Below are 17178 nucleotides of genomic sequence, written 5' to 3'. Positions count from 1 at the left end.
AAAATAAATAAATTAATGATGATGATGATGATGATGATGATGATGATGATGATGATGATAAAGTGGAATCATCAAGGGGACGTGTTTTATTCCTTAAAATGGAAGTACCTTAAGATACTTGACACGTTTCCTTGATAATATACTCCATCCCAGCGACAAGGAAAATTCTTTGTCTGAGATTTAAGCCTATATCAAAATAGTACCTAATTATTGGTCACGATTTATTTTGACACATTAATAAGTGCTTTTTCGCGGTTTAGTCATTCAAGAAGTCAATAAATGCCTCCGACAACAAGTACCTGCCTTGCATAGTGCTAACACTTCAGCTCCTGAGGTCACACAGGTCAGTACTCTATTGTCCTCCTACTTCAGCAAGCTGCCATTAGTCGTAAAGGACAAACTGGGTATTGTGTTCATGTCGCAGTGTGACAGCCCAGGGCTGCTCGGGCTTAGACAGGTGGAAAAGATGAGCACTTTTCATGACCCCGACGCTCACTTTAAACCTCAGAAATCTCAATTTGTGTCTCGGCGAAACTGAGGGCTTTACATATATATATATATATAAACTCATTTAAACAGAACTATTCGGCTCTCCAGTTTCACCGTCGTCTGATGTGCTGATGTGTTATTACGTGTTATGACCTGTCATGTTCGAGACAAAATATCCGTCAGCGATGGCTAATGTGGCGTATAATGTGAGAGAAGACGGAAAGTGTGATTCACAAAGCCTTTAGTCCGTAAAACTCCTGATTTAAAACTCGCACGGTTTTAGAGCTTGTTTAATTCCCTCTAATAATAATAATAATAATAATAATAATAATAATAATAATAATAATAATAATAATAACAATACTACTACTACTACTACTAATAATAATAATAATAATAACAATACTACTACTACTACTACTAATAATAATAATAATAATAATAATAATGATAATAATAATTATTATTATCATTATTATTATAGCGGTGAGTTATTTTAGATTAAAGAAGCAAAACTGTTTACAAGGTAAATTGCGTTTAGTTTTATTGCAGACTGGATTTACAAGTTATTCACCGCATTTATTTATTAATGATTCAAAATCTAAAATCACAAATTGTTGATCTTTTTTACTCTATACTAAAGAAGTGGCCTAAAAGAGACATTTAGTGAATTAATAAATTGAGAAACAAACTTTCCTTTTCTGTTAAATATATCCTATAAAATTGAGTCAATAATGATAAATTGCGCCATTTCTATTTGTAATTTGACATTTTTACACTTTGGTAAATAGAATTATATTAATTTCACAACATTATACAGACAGTTGAGATGCGGAAATGATTTTTATTGTTTTGAAGAAAAACGTAAGCCGTGAACCATTAAACCCATTTTTGGTTTCATTATTATTATTATTATTATTATTATTATTATTATTATTATTATTATTAAGATCCTGTTCATAACCGAATTTAAGTCGAAATAATGCCAGTAGTTTTATTAATAATTAATCATTCTAATAATGAATTTGCCATACTAAGTGAGCGGCTAGTTATATAAATATAATAGTAGTTAAAAATATATCATAACCAGGTGAACGTAATTATTACGTAATAAACGTAAAATTGACGTGGTATCTTCTCCCCCCCCCCCCCTTTCCGGTGTTATAACTGGTGTCCGCTGCGCCCATTAAATACAACTTGGTGAAGTTTCCATTTATCTCATATAGATGCGTGTGTGTGTATGTGTATATGTGTGTGTGTGTGTGTGTGTGTGTGTGTGTGTGTGTGTGTGTGTGTGTGTGTGTGTGTGTGTGTGTGTGTGTGTGTGTGTGTGTGTGCGTGTGTGTGTGTGTGTGTGCGTGCGTGTGTGTGTGTGTGTGTGTGTGTGTGTGTGTGTGTGTGTGTGTGTGTGTGTGTGTGTGTGTGTGTGTGTGTGTGTGTGTGTGTGTGTGTGTGTGTGTGTGCCGGTGCTCACCTGCTAGCTCTGCGTTTGCATGGAGAACAAACACAGCTGTGAGGAGCTCATAACGGAAGCGTCTCACTGTCCGGTGTCCTCACGGGGCAAAATCATCACCAGGAGTCCCGGTGCTCCAGACTGCTCCTTCCTGCCTTCTGATATAACCCAGGGAAGGGCAGCTGCTTATAACAGTAACTTTGACCATAATAACATATAGAATCGGGTTATAATATACTGTAACATATAAATACTCTAATCTTTAGTTTTATGTAATAGCGACAAAAGCTGAATCATAATTAACACAGTAAATTTATCACCGTCCTAAAAATCTGATGTTTCTGGTTTATAGACCTGTCTTTTTTCACTCATGAATCCTGATGGCTTTTAGTTCTTACTGCTTCTCAGTCTGTCTCTCAGTCTGTCCCTGTCTGTCTCTCAGTCTGCCCCTCAGTTTGTTTCTCAGTCTGTCTCCCAGTCTGTCCCTCGGTCTGTCTATCGGTTTGTCTCTCGGTCTGTCCCTCAGTCTGTCTCCTGGTCTGTCTCTCGGTCTATCACTCAGTCTCTCTCTCGGTCTGTCCCTCAGTCTGTCTCTCGGTGTGTCCCTCAGTCTGTCTCCTGGTCTGTCTCTCGGTCTATCACTCAGTCTCTCTCTCGGTCTGTCCCTCAGTCTGTCTCTCGGTCTGTCCCTCAGTCTGTCTCTCGGTCTGTCTCTCGGTCTGTCCCTCAGTCTGTCTCTCGGTCTGTCTCTCTCTCTCTCTCTCTCTCTCTCTCTCTCTCTCTCTATACATCTTACACAACCTGGATGTTTTTTTTTCTTCTTTTCCTTCCTACGGAATCATTACCTCAAACAAAAAAATGTATATGAGCAATTAGTTGTTGCCCAAATTGCTGGAAACATTGTTTAACCTTTGACACCGCAGAAAGTAGTTAGGTGTCAGAGGTCATGGCTTGTTTTCCTCTCCGACAGTCGCTTTGTGGAAAAAATGGGGGGGAAATATGGGATGCAAAAATAGAGTTAAATGAGGATGTTGTAATGTCTAGTGAACACCAGTTTAGAGTTGTAAGGCTGTACTGCTTTAAAATGGACTTTTTATTACTGCCTAGTTTAAATAGAGTTTAAGTCTGTATTTAAAATTGTATTGCAATGAATTGTCCTAGATTTCTATATAAACCTGTCACAGTTTATTATAATCAGCGTCATCTTCATCATGTCTCTCCTCTATTTCATTTTACTTTTATTATATTAAAGCAAACATTCCATAGGTCTTTAAAACTGCTTCGTATCGTTTTATAGAATCTGTCCAAAGACCTGAAGGAATTCAGATGTACAACCAAACTTTTTTGTATAAAATAAAAACCGAACCATGAAACCTCTAATGTTTTTTTTTTTTGGTGCTGCTGTTGTTGTTTTAAGTAAAAATAAATGAATAAATAAATAAATAAATAAATAAATAAATAAATAAATAAATAAATAAATAAATAAATAAATAGATAGATTCTCGATAATAGATCAAAAGTTCTTCAATTTATCCAATCGATGGTGTGCAAATACTTGTGTTGCCCAAGGAACCGGTGTTGAATCTGTGTTTGAAAAATGTAAACACGCGTGTGGCGGCCTGCACGGCGCAGGTGGACTGACGTTTCTCTTTGATGCCTTTGCAAGTATGAATTGTGTTAAACTGTCGAGCCACTGTTTGCCAGATGACTCCAGATTTGCCATCCGGAATAACTTTGCGGTCCTGTCTCTCTCCCTCCCACCTTCCTCCTCTCTCTCCCTATGTGTGAGGTGAACTTTTTGTTTTTGTTGAACGAACCGGCTATAATTTTCATGCATTCTGCAGTCTGCAGTGTAATGAAAATGAAATCATGAACATGTTAATGTTTCAGCGCTTTCTTTCCAAATCAAACATGTATTCATCATGTTTAGACACACATAAGTAGAGCAAAAGGAGCCTTTTTTGCCCCCTGGGCTGTAATTAGATAAAACCCTTGGGGAAATCTGACAAGGACTGAAAAAGGTAATGGAAAATGATGTTGAAAGTAAAACATTTAATGCTTATTTTACAGGTTCAGCTAGGTCATTCTGTCCACATTTATTTTGAACTGCAGTAAGTCAGTGCCATGGTACAAGCTTCTCTGAATTGCTTAAGATGGCCTAGTGTTTCAATGGATAGTAACTCGATCAGGAACGACAACAAAAAAAAAATAACAACGTAAAATATCCCGAGGCATGTCAACACCTTCAGATCAGAGCAACATGCAAACGACTTTCCTACCTAGAAGCTTGATGGGCTCAAGAATATATAACTTATGGCTTTTTTTAAAAGCAAAAAAAAAGTGCATCCAACACAAAATATCAAGTCCAGTCTGCAATAATGCATTACTTCTTATTGTGCTGGTGTCTATACTGTAGTCTTCGGATCCTCTAGCGCCCTTTTAAAGCTCTCATAGTGTAAAAGTCCCCCAGGGCAAAACAGGAGCTGAACTCCATTCCACCAGGCCTGTCTGCTTTTTCCGTGAATACATTTCTCCGTTTAATAAATATGGCCGTTCATCCACCTCAAACGGCATGCTCTTTCCAAAACTCAACCCAAGCTTTGGGCATGGAGAACTGTTGGTGTGTATGACAGAGAGAGAGTGTGTGTGAGTGAGAGAGAGAGAGAGAGAGAGAGAGTGACTGTGTGTCTCAGAGTGTCTTTGGTTTTGTCTTTGTGAGTTATTATCTTGGCCCGTAGTCATAATTCGGCGGTGCGCTGCCAGTTGAGTACATGTTAGCCGTGGCTGGGTTCATGTGAGGGGGGTAAGTGTGGCCTCGGATGCTGGGTAAAGGGTATGGAGTCGCCCTGGTTTTTGCCCCTAGGTAGTGTTCATAGGTGCTGGGGTATTTGTAGGGGTGATGGTGCAGCGTGTCTGCAGCCTGGTGTCCGTCGATACGCAGTTCATGAGGCGGACTCCGGGGTCCGGAGGTCAGAGGGACGGCATGTAGGCCTCCCGGCACCGGCAGGGCAGGGCTGAGCACACGGGACATCAGCTGGTGGGCTGGGTCGCCATGGATGGGTGTGCCATTGGGGTCACGGTCGTAATCTCTCCTATCCTCTGTGGAAAGAGTCAGAACAGTGTGTTAAAATGTTATCGTTACATAAAATGTCTTTTAACATATCATACAAAAAAATAATACAAAAAACGATACAAATCATACGAATAATGTAACGAATAATACAAAAATACACGATTCTGAATCAATTTTTAAATCGATGCATTTTTTTTCTCTCAGAGAAAAGGGGCACTAAACTGGTGGGCCGTCTTTCATTGTTGCTATCCTTTTATACCTTTTAATATAAACTACTGTATATACCTCTTATGATAAAGGGATCCATTAGGACACTGAAAAGGAATGTAGAGTTTTACAGAACAGAATTCCTATGATGGAATAACAATGTAATGTAATGTTAAATATTGTTTCGTTGCACGTCCATACGATCAGCGTTATTAGTCTTTATAATTTTTAGAACTCAGGGTCTTTATAATTGTTCAGTTTTTCAACCCATTGTGTCAGCAGATTATTATCAGTGACATTAACATTAACATTGCATCTCTCAGGAGACTCACAGTGGCTTCGAGCGCTTCAGCCATCAGTCCAATGGAAATGTTTTAGTATAATTTGCTTTGCTGTTGGGAAATGAAGTGTTCTGTGAGGCAAAGGTAAGTTATAGGTCTCATCTGCCAAACAGGCTAATGCGCTCAGGAAATCGCTGTTCCACAGAGCTGGAGTATGTGAGGGGGGAAAAATGGCAGGGAGGATGTTTTTGGTCTGTGCGGCGTATGTCCTCTGGGCATGCAGCTGTTCAAACTTCGGTGTATTGTGGTCTGCAATCTGCCAACTGAAAATATTAAGTGTTTGGCCCTGTGGAATGTATTTTTCAGAAATAAAATGTCACCACTATGTCTGATGCTGGTTTACTCTGATGCCAAATCACAGTAATGGCTTTTCAGGGGTGCTGGTATAGATTATTGCTGCAGGATGCATTTAAAGGACATGTGTTTGTATTCAGATAGCAACCGAATACTCAACCGAAGTTCTAGCAGATTGTCGCAATAAATAGCGAAATTTGGACATAACACTGTAGCACAGAAATCTGTTTAGTCATGAAATCTGTACTGATCAATTATTTTATCTCAATCCTGTATTTTTTTTTTTGTTTGTTTGTTTGTTTTTAAAAAACGGCAACTTTAAATTCATTTAAAAAGGTTTAGGTGGTTCATAGCTACCTTTCTCAGTACCGTTCTGCTGCGGGGGAGAAGACATCGGGTTCCTTGTCCGAGCGAAAGCACTGATTATTGGCAGTGAGCCTGGCCTGTGATTTCTGGGCCTGAACATAAACACAAGTAAATAATTATAGGTTGTTGTTATTTTTTTGTTGTTGTTTATAACCTTAGTCATACAACTACTTATATATTACACATTCAAATCCTTCACAAAATGTTAATATCACAACATTCTTTACAGTGCTGTTTATTAAAAGTCATGTGTTTCCGAGCGTCGTGTGTTATCCTTTTAAAAGGAAATCATCCTGTATATTTGTTGTATCTTGTACAAAATATAAATAGCTATGTAAGTATATAAATGCAGAGGTTAACATAATTTAATCTCTTTAAGATATTTACAAATCATTCGGTTATTGACAAGATATTATCAGGACTTACCAGTCTTCAGGATCACAGTCTCTAAATCCCTTCGCAAATGGGTTGCTGGCAATTTTTAGCTGTGTTATCTGCCAAATAAAACATAGACATTGAGATTAGACACCACATTATTCTTATTGTTTATTATTAATTATTATTATTAGTAGTAGCAAAATCAGGCTCAGTATTTTGTTGTGGTTTTAATAATGGCAAGAAAACTCTTACATTTATCCTCAATTGATTAAAAGAGCTAATAGTTTTCTGAGAAACAAGTGGTGAAAGAAATGGAATAAATAAAGGTTTTATTTTGTTTTGTTCAAACAACCTTTGATTTTGGATGCTGAGATTTAGCACGAAATTGCGTGTCGATGGAGCTAGCGATCCTTCTAATGTTTCAAAAGTCTTTACTGTTTAGTGATTATCCTCAATGATGTTATATTACAGTCTACATCTTCTGCCGTCACAAAAAAATCCTGCTGTTTACTTTTTACTGGATTTTCTTTCTGTAACAAAATGCTAACTAGTGCTCAGTTCTTTCTCTAGACTAAATATCAATTTAAGTGTTTTCTTCTTTTCGGAACGTTTCCACAAATAAACATCATTCTCTATGTCTTGCAGTTTGTTTGTTTTTTCCACTAAAATATATATATGTATATATATATATATATAAAAATATGTATATATATATATTTTAAATATTTCATTTGGTCAACTCTAGAGGTGCGTGCGAGACATTCCAGAGCAGCACGTGAAAAGCGCGCGAGGTCAAACTGATAGAAGACAGAGCAGGAAAAGGAGGAGGAAAAAAGCCACAGAAAGGAAAAGAGAGAGAGAAAGAGAGAGAGAGAGAGAGAGAGAGTAGAAAGGAGCAGCAATCACACCAGCTGCGCTCTAACATCACTGATATGACAGTGGTGAGAGGAAAAACCCCTCATTCATCACATACACTATACATCTGCGCAAAATATTACAATTTTTTTTACTAACCTTCTTACTAAGCGTTAGCAGCTAATCAAAGTGTTTTCTTCTACTTGTTTTTTTTTACATTTACATATATTACATTTACAGCATTTAGCAGACACTCTTTTCCAGAGGTACTTCTATATTTTTATTTCAGTTTATACACCTGAGCAATTGAGGGTTAAGGGCCTTCCTCAGGGGCCCTGCAGTGGCAACTTGGTGGACCTGGGATTCGAACCAAATGACCTTCCGATCAGTAGTTGAACACCTTAACCACTGAGCTACCACATCCCACATGTTTTTAGAAATATTTTAAACAAACAGATTGTCAATGGTTTAAATCACAACATACATTATCGATATAAATGTGTATATATAAATAGGTGTACAATAATGTCTGCACAATAATGTCAAATATATTGATGCCCCAAACTATGTAGTAACCTAGTGGTTAATGTGTTGGGCTACTGATCAGAAGGTCATAAGTTGGAATCCCAGGTCCACCAAGCTGGCACTGTTGGGCCCCTGAGCAAGGCCCTTAAACCTCAATTGCTCAGTTGTATAAAATAAGATAATGTAAGTCGCTCCGGATATAATGGAGTCTGCCAAATGCTGGAAGAGTAATTAAATGTAAACTAACTGAAATTAGATTAAATTCTAAATAACTCGTCTATTTTTTTTTGCTCATGCTTATCCCCAAACAAGCATTTTTATTTTATAGCAAAATCTCCCTCATTTCATGTACTACTCCTATATAATCCTATGTGTTGACTTCTGCAATATTAATTTAACAGTAAGTCTATTTTAGAAACAGTCTTCGCCACAGAAATGGTTTCTTTTTGGAGGCCTAAAAGCTGCCTTAAGCCCCGGGATGTGGATTGAACTGTGGTTGTTTTTGCGCAAAACAAATAAACGAGCATCGCACTTTACTTGCCGTCGACACAAGAGCCCTGCTTGTAACATGGAGCGTCTAGAAGGAAATGGTGATAAATCAGTGTGTTCCTACCCTGTGGTTCTGGTAGGCTGTGACTGCTGTGAATCGCGTCTCCTCGAAAACAAACGTCTTATAGTTTTCTTCTGCGTATTTCTCACTGTCCTTACGCGGGTCCACGTAGACGACATGAAACCTGGGCTGATATCTGTGCATGGAGTTCAGGATGATCTGCAAGAATGGACAAAAAATAAAAAAATAAAAAAATGATGGGTGGGTGTTGGGTTATATTCGATTAAATTTCGATAATCTTAAAAAAAAACAGAAATAAATAGAAATGCGTTAAATAATAATTAAGTAAATTAAAGAATAATTATGTAAATTAAATAACAATTATTCTTTACTAACCGTACAAGAACATTTGGCTTACTATTACTACTACTATTAATAATAATAATAATAATAATAATAATAATAATAATAATAATAATAATAATAATAATAATAATAATAATGAAGAAGAAACAGCGAATGGCTATGGAGCTGGAAATTAGAATGAATTAAATATGCATTATGCTAATGAGCCAATCCAGCAGCTAAAGTCTCGTGGGCACCTATGGATCAGTCGCAAACGCCTTAGTGCTTATTCACACTGACACAGTGACCGTATTCACGTGTTTTTTCAATATAAATTATTAATATTTATTTCTATTTTTTATTTCAGTTATAATATATAAGTAAATATATCTGTATTGTAAATATATGTAGATCCATGAACAGACACAGTCTTTCTCGACCAGGTAATAGATTAAAATGGTCTCGTATTAAAATACAAGTGACTCAAATTAGCTTTTAAAACATAATATAAATAATATGAACGCTTAAGCGTTTCCAATAGCCTATATGCTTATGACAAGGTATTTACTATATATTTAGTTTATCTAAACAAAGCTACTTACATGTCCGTTGTCATCTAGTAGATTGTTAGTGAGTTTAAGTTTGTCGAAAGAAACTATTTGTTTCATCCACTGAGCTCCTTTAGCTGGAGAATCGGGGTGATAGTGAACTCTGCCCGGGGTCGCGGGGTCAGCTTTACCGGCCACCAGCCACGAGGAGCTGTGAAACGCGTAGCTGTGGGACAGACAGACAGAGAGACAGACAGAGAGACAGACAGACAGACAGACAGACAGAGACAAGAGACAAAGAGCAAGTTATGAGCAAGTCATGTGCATCGCAGCGACCATGTCTTTATACATTCCTTTTTTTTCCTGTATTTAAAGACACAGATTACACAATAGACATAATTACTTTTAACAATATAATATTTAATTTTAATATATATTCATTCATTCATTTTCTACCGCTTATCCGAATCGCCTGATAAATATTTACAGACTATTTGTAATTCGGGGAAACATCTGTGCACACTCGCATGACATATTAGACTACATTTAAGTCACATAGCTAAGATCTGGACTCTAAAAAAATAGTACAGTAATAACCGGTATTATAGCGGTATTAGTGCTTCAGAATATATCTTTTATGAATTGGTGCAATATTTTGTGAAAAGGCTGCACAACGTATTTATGAAAAATATATATGTTTTCCACCCACTAGCTTCTAACCAACAGTTTAATGCTTTGCTGTGTTCTGTATTCAGTCAGTGACGATCCGACAAATTGGATGCGATGTAGTCAAGCTGCTTACAGTATGTGGACTTTTTAAATCGTCCATATCAATATGCTTCACGAACTGCAGTTTAATAAATGTTGCACCATTGATTTATTTTATTATCTAATATACGGGTTGCATTTTTGGATATTTTGTTGTTGTTTCCAGCTCCATCAATAATCTAACTCCGGTGTGTAACTCATATTGTTGCTTGACTGCAAAATTTAAAACGGACTTTACACACTCTTACCTTATATATTTCTGTATTAAATACAATGCGCTGGTTATTGGATAACTTACCGGTACCGTTTATCATCGACTGGTAGGAAATCCATTAAAAGCATGTAGTCAGCCATTGGGTCCATCCCAAATATTTTCACTTGAAATGTAGGAAACATTCGTCTGGAAGGGAGGAAAAGTAAAGAACACTTTATTAGGATCGTTTTTTAAATGAACAATAATGAAGAATTTTAATTAATTAAGAATTTTTTTTAATTGAGATATTCTAAATTGAGATATTGCGTTTATTATCAATTTTTAAGATGCACTTTTTTCTTCAACTCTGTAAAATATAAAGAGTATTATTTGGCAGAAAGATAAAATAAATAAATAATATATATATTATAATTTGTAGTATTTAATTTCACGCTGGAATTTTTTCATTGCAGAATAAAACATTACCTGACTATTATTTTCTGCTTTGAGGCGAATTGAAATCTTTTTTTACATTTTGTTACATCTTGTTTTGTATCTATTTGGTATTTTATGTCGCTCTGTTTCTTTCCTCTTTTGTGTATTTCACTCTCCCACCGTCTTCTTCCCTCTAGCCACACATTTTCGCATATAAGTAAATAAATCAGTGTGGATTTTCTTCCCCTGCTGTTTGGGAGTGAAAGTGATCCTCCAGCTCGTCGCTCCATTAACATCAGAGTGTATTCAAGGTGCAGTTGTGCTCAGGTGAGGCTAAAGTAGCTCTGAAAGTGCTCTCTCGACGATCTGATTTTGGAAAAGTTTTGGGAGTGACAGATTACCCTACACACTGGACAAGCATGCAAAAAAAAAAAAAACAAAAAAAAAACCCACTGCAACGCTAATAAAACCTCTCTCTCTCTCTCCCTTTCCCCCTCATCAGTGTTTCTTGGCATATCCCACATGGAACATAAGGAGTTACAGTGCAGATCCAATAAATGTAGCAGACAATAATCGTGTAACCAGAATCAGAGAGAAGATGATTTTTGCACGTGCAAATAGAAACAAGTTCGATTTAAATCCATCCATAAATATTTAAGTAGATGACAAGCTGTTTCAATGAGCACGGGTCTTTCAGCGTGAAATATTTATTACTGCACGGAGGCTCGTTTTATCATCTTTATTATATTTTAAATATTATTGTCCCCTTCTGATCAATAAAGATAATCAAGACAGCATGTGATGCCTTGCAGGTCCCGAAGAATATCAATAGATCACAATATGCTTCACGTGTTTAATGAGATTAGTTTGTATCATCATTTTCGTCTTCTTCTTCTTCTTCTTCTTCTTCTTCTTCTTCATCATCATCATCATCATCATCATCATCATCATCGTCGTTGTAATCGTTTTTATAAATAGTGAATAATCCCACATACTGTAAAGCCAAAACTATCGTAAAGTATCATTAAAATGATCATGTAAGAATTCATTTTTCAGTATTAGGATAATGATGATGGAAAATTGATAATGATGTGATGTATTTATATATTTTTCCTCTCCTTTCCCATGACAAACATAAATAGTTCCACAATATATAGTTAAATACCTTAATGTAAAATTTATATAAACCTTAAATACTTTTATGTTGACACTTTTAATGCATTTAAACCATATCCGTTCTCTATTATTGAAAAAAATTAGTAAAGATAAGATGACTGAGGCAAAGATTTATTTAGTTATTAATTAATTTATTTAAGCAAACTATCTTTTCCTTTAATGGCTCTCTTTCTTTTTGAGTGAATTGATGAAAACAGCTCACTGTCAAAATTCACTGTCGCTTATAGAATGATTTTGTCTTTTTAAAGATTTCAAGTAATTATACAATTAACTTAATTAATATACAAGAAGGAATTACTAGAAATCATAAGCTATTTGTCTCAAATGAATTCGTTTTCTTCTTCTTCTTCTTCTTCTTCTTCTTATTATTATTATTATTATTATTATTATTATTATTATTATCCACTGATTATACTGTATGAAATACAATACATGAAATACAATTTCTTAAATTTCTTAAATTACTTAAATTCACTAAAAAATATGTTTCATTTTATCATTTTCTCCTGAGATTCGAAGTAGATTCGAATATTTCGAATCTACTACATCAAAATAAACAAGAGACATTATTTAAATTATTGGCTAGTATTACAATAATATTAAAATATGAATTAAAAAATATGAATTAAAAAATTTATTATACTGAACTTGGAATTTTTTTCGCGAGTTAGCACTTAGCATCATGTAAAATTTTATTAATTATGATTTGTCTTTATTAAAAGTTATAATTATAATTATAATATTATATCCCGTCTTATCGCAGGCCACACACACACACACACACACACACACACACACACACACACACACACACACACACACACACACAAAATAGAGTTAAATATCCAAAACTTCAGATTAGAGTGTTTAGTATTCTGCAGTACATACTGTAAAAATAGTTGGTAGTCTATTTACTGGTGATTTTCATAAACACCTACCTTAACATCATACAATAGAAAGTGTTAATAATTAATGCGCACCAACTGTAGCTGTACAAACAGTTCACTGGTTGGTTATGCACTGTAGGGTTTATGTCGCTTAAGGGTTAATAAATATTTTACTGCACCCCTGTACACGTATTAATAGGTAAAGTTCTTACTATACAAGTAAGTTAATAAATACTCGGTCTAAAAGTGTTCGACTAAAATGTAATAAATAAATACTAGAATAAATACGCAAAAGTTTCACTGTATTAGTGTTGGGACTTAAGTTAATACATACTTCAGTGTTCCTCTGGACTGCTATTGATATATAATTTATTGTACCATTGGACTAATATTTAGTTATTCAATACTTTTACTGTACAAGTATTGAGCTAATAAATACGCCAGTGTGCTAGTATTACGTGTTAAGCACTGCTTCAGTACAAGTTTATTTAACACTATGCATATTGGGTATTAATTCAGTTATTTTGAGGCTTTGCCTATTGCCTCGGTGTTATATGACTCTAATTCTGCTCTCTATCTGCGGTATAAGTGTTAATTTAACATAACAGGCGCGAATTCAGTTCCATATTTCCGGCATTATTTCAAAACATGACAATGCCGCATGTGTTAATTCGACAGTTTCAGCACTTTAGACGTGTTAATTCAACGCTGCTTACATGACGCAAATGTTAACCTGCCGGCACGTTCTCAACAGGCTACCCAGTCAAACCCGGAAGACTTAATAACACTCGCGGATTTTTGGGAATAGTTTCAGCGTAAATCCAAATAAAAGGGAAACTGTGAGTCACTCACCTCCCGGCCTTCGTGACGATCATTTCGGTTCCGAGCTGATTAAACTCGTCCCAGAGCGCCTTCATCTCCAACTGCACGCTGATGTTGGCCACTTTGGGGTTCTTCTTCACCAGAGATTTATTCGGCGTCGACGACGAAGAGGAGGAAGACGAAGACGAGGAGGAAGAGGAGCAGCTCGTGGCGGCCGGGTCGCCCTGCCCTGCCTCGGAGCCGGAGTACGGCGGGTAACAAGCGGCCTGTGTGGCAGAAGGGCACGAATCGAAGTGACCTTCATGCTGGCTGCTGTAAGGATCCCCGGGTGACGGAGAGAGGTGGTGAGGATGAGGATGGTGGGAATGAGGATGGGGAGGATGAGGATGGTAGCTGCCCGGCGCGTTCAGGCTATTCAGGCTGCTCGTGGTGAAGGCTGCAACATCGCAAAAATGGGAGAGCTGCGTCAGCCACGGGCTCGAGATGGCTGAAATCATCCCCAAAACACGCAGAAACCAACAAAAAATTAAAAACAAAAAAATATATATATAGTTATTTTAGCACTGTCCTGTAGGAGTTCGAAAACAAACGCAGAAAAGAAAATCGCACACTCGGATATTTTACACAGTCCAGGTTAGGAAGAATATTCTCAGTGTTTTTGGCATTGGTTGTCAGGAATAGTCAGAAAATCCAAATAGCAATTGCGCTAATAGGAAAGAAAATAAAACAAAGTAAAATAAAATAAAACAGCAGAAATGTTTTAAGAAAAATAATCAAATTCGCGCATGTGTGATTATATATTTCCCGAAAGCGGAAAAAGGTAAAACTCAAAACAAATCTCTCCTAATTAATCGCTTCGCAGTATGAAATGTTAAGACCGGGGTGAAAATATGATGCCTTAATAATATAAAGTCATCCAGTTTGTCGTAAAAATGCGTCGTGTCGGTGAACACGAGTTAAGAGCTCGTGCTGTTGTTATGTTTTTCTGTCTGCAACTCCTACAATCTGCCTCTCCTTCTTCTGCTGCCTGTATGCTAATGCGAAATCCAGACTTACTTCTCTCTTATCTTCTCCCCAAAGGGCCTCCCCTTCACACACACACACACACACACACACACACACACACACACACACACACACACACACACACACACACACACACACACACACACACACACACACAAACGCTCGAACGCGCACGCATGCATACCCCCGTGCTTGTTTCTATTTAGATAAGGCACTGCAGGTATACTCTCCTCTCCTTTACTTTTTTCCTGACTGTCAAAGATTGACCAAGTTTTTTTTTTTTTTTTTAATGCATTTTATATTCTTTCTGCTCCTGATAGAGTCTGGCAGGTTAAATTGACGTGAGGGACAGGTTTCATTTAGACAGTAAGCTTGTAAACAAATCGGCTAATATACTTTTCAAAGGGTACAAAATCTCACGTGCTTACTTGCCTTTATTTTATTTCCCAATATTTTAGGTATTTTTCCCACATAATATCTGGAATTAGTGATCTTATTGCTGCATTGTTCATTTCTATATTTTTTTCTTCAATATATTAAGGGTAATCCCAAGGTATAATAATACCTTGTTTGTGTATAATAATAATAATAATAATAATAATAATAATAATAATAATAATAATAATAATAATAATAATAATAATACATGAATATAAGTCTGGAATTGGATTTTTTTATACTATTTTTGCATGCTAATATTAGTTATTTTTGAGTTACTTGTCGTGCAACCTAATCTGCAGCTTTTGCGTGTGTAATTTTGTCAATATTTACTTTCTTTTCCTTTTGCATGCTACCTTTTCACACACGTTAGGATTTTCTTCCAACGTGGTTATTACTGATACAATTTTAGATATCTATTTTATTCCTCTGAAGACACGCGCGTCAGTGCTTTATTTGCATGTGCATGCCTGTAATGTGCAGCAGGGAATGTGGAAATGTCTGAACGACGGGCACGAGCGTCTATGCGAACCCTCGCTCTGATAAAAAAAAATCGCAACGCAACAAAATGATTATTTCTCTCTCTCTCTCTCTCTCTCTCTCTCTCTCTCTCTCTCTCTCTCTCTCTCTCTCTCTTACCTTCCATTTCTCTGGTCACTGTGCTGTAGTGCATGGTAGTAAAGGATCCGTGTTTGGCAAAAGTCGCGTTTCCTTCTGCTGAAATCAGAGAGTCGATACTGAAAGCGTTTGCTCTTGGAGAAAGAGGACTGTCTTCGTCCATAGGAGACAAATCCTACAGGTCTACAGGATAAGACCAAAGTTTTCCAAACTCCCGCTATTCCCAGTTTTCCCCCTTTCAAATCCAGAGAACACGGAGATCAGCTGAAGAAAGAAAGTTTCGCTGTTCCTTTTGCGGTGTTTTTTTTTTTTTTTTTTTTTTTTCAAAGCCAAGCCATTTCCAGTTCAGCCACACATGGTCTGCTTGTCAGCCCGACTTGTTTTAAACGCCCCGATTAAAAGACTGTGTCCCGACATGTCTCCTGTCGTATATGAAAACAACATTGCTCATCCCGACGGAGGAAAAAAGGAGCCTTTTTTTCTGATTTTTTAAAGGCGAACTTACCCCCACCGTGAAAGAGTCCTGGCTCGATGTGTGCCTGCAGGAGAAACTACTGCAGTCTGTCTGTGTGTGTGTGTGTGTGTGTGTGTGTGTGTGTGTGTGTGTGTGTGTGTGTGTGTGTGTGTGTGTGTGTGTGTGTGTGTGTGTGTGTGTGTCAGACTGAAAGCTCCACGCCTACCAAAGAAAGTTAAAAAAACAGTGCATGCTTTTTCCTCGGGATGTTTTATTTGAACTGCAGCATGTCAATCAGTTACAGTTGTACAGTAAATTATTAATGATTAATTATTAATTATTAATTAACGCACCTTTCAGATGGAACGCAAAGGGTGTATTGATCACTGCCGTGAATAATTTAAAGCACAAAGGTAATGCTAGAGATGACAAACCTGTCATATTGTCTGTCAGCATGATACATTTTTAGTTCCGTGCATGTGAACATGAAGCCATTTCTTAATGAAATGTTTACAATTCTGAAGAAGATTTTGATTGAATATGAAATAAAAATAGAAATGAGATTTTACTCTAAATAAAATTAAGCGCAGACTTTTAAAAATGTTTCTTATGCTGGGAAGTGAAACGGCAATTTCTTGTTTTCTTAAAGTAATTTTATATAAAACGTTTCTCTGATTTTTTTTTTTTGATCTATTTTTTCTTCTGAAATACAAAAACTGGAAATCCGGATACTTATGACATGCAATAATGCGACTGATGAGGACATGCAAAACAAACAAACAAATAAAAAACAAACGAAAAAAATTACATTTATGGAAATCGATGGATGCAGGACAACCGCGTGATATTCAGAATACTGCAGGTGAAAAATAGAGCAGGATATATTAGAGGATAGGATTATAGCAGGGCTCGAGGAAGGGCACGAAAAGTCACAGCA

General features: G+C 36.5%; 1 protein-coding gene across 2 annotated transcripts; it reads right to left on the bottom strand.

Moving 5' to 3' along the window:
* Positions 1-3979: 3979 nt before the first annotated feature.
* On the bottom strand, positions 3980-16372 carry tbx1 (T-box transcription factor 1). Of its 2 annotated transcripts, none has more exons than XM_027179341.2 (8): positions 15809-16372; positions 13736-14192; positions 10491-10592; positions 9479-9650; positions 8595-8750; positions 6650-6717; positions 6215-6315; positions 3980-5041 (listed from the first exon to the last, which is right to left on the bottom strand). In XM_027179341.2, exons 1-8 carry the CDS (start codon positions 15948-15950, stop codon positions 4665-4667), a joined length of 1575 nt encoding a protein of 524 aa, XP_027035142.1. In that variant the 5' UTR covers positions 15951-16372; the 3' UTR covers positions 3980-4664. The 2 variants fall into 2 exon arrangements, with proteins under 2 accessions (XP_027035142.1, XP_027035143.1); XM_027179342.2 differs by having other exon boundaries at positions 13736-14141; positions 15809-16371.
* Between the last annotated feature and the right edge of the window lie 806 nt (positions 16373-17178).

This window comes from Tachysurus fulvidraco, chromosome 9 (assembly GCF_022655615.1).
Source record: "Tachysurus fulvidraco isolate hzauxx_2018 chromosome 9, HZAU_PFXX_2.0, whole genome shotgun sequence".
Classification (NCBI taxonomy): Eukaryota; Metazoa; Chordata; class Actinopteri; order Siluriformes; family Bagridae; genus Tachysurus; species Tachysurus fulvidraco.
This window is presented reverse-complemented; position numbering and strand designations above follow the sequence as displayed.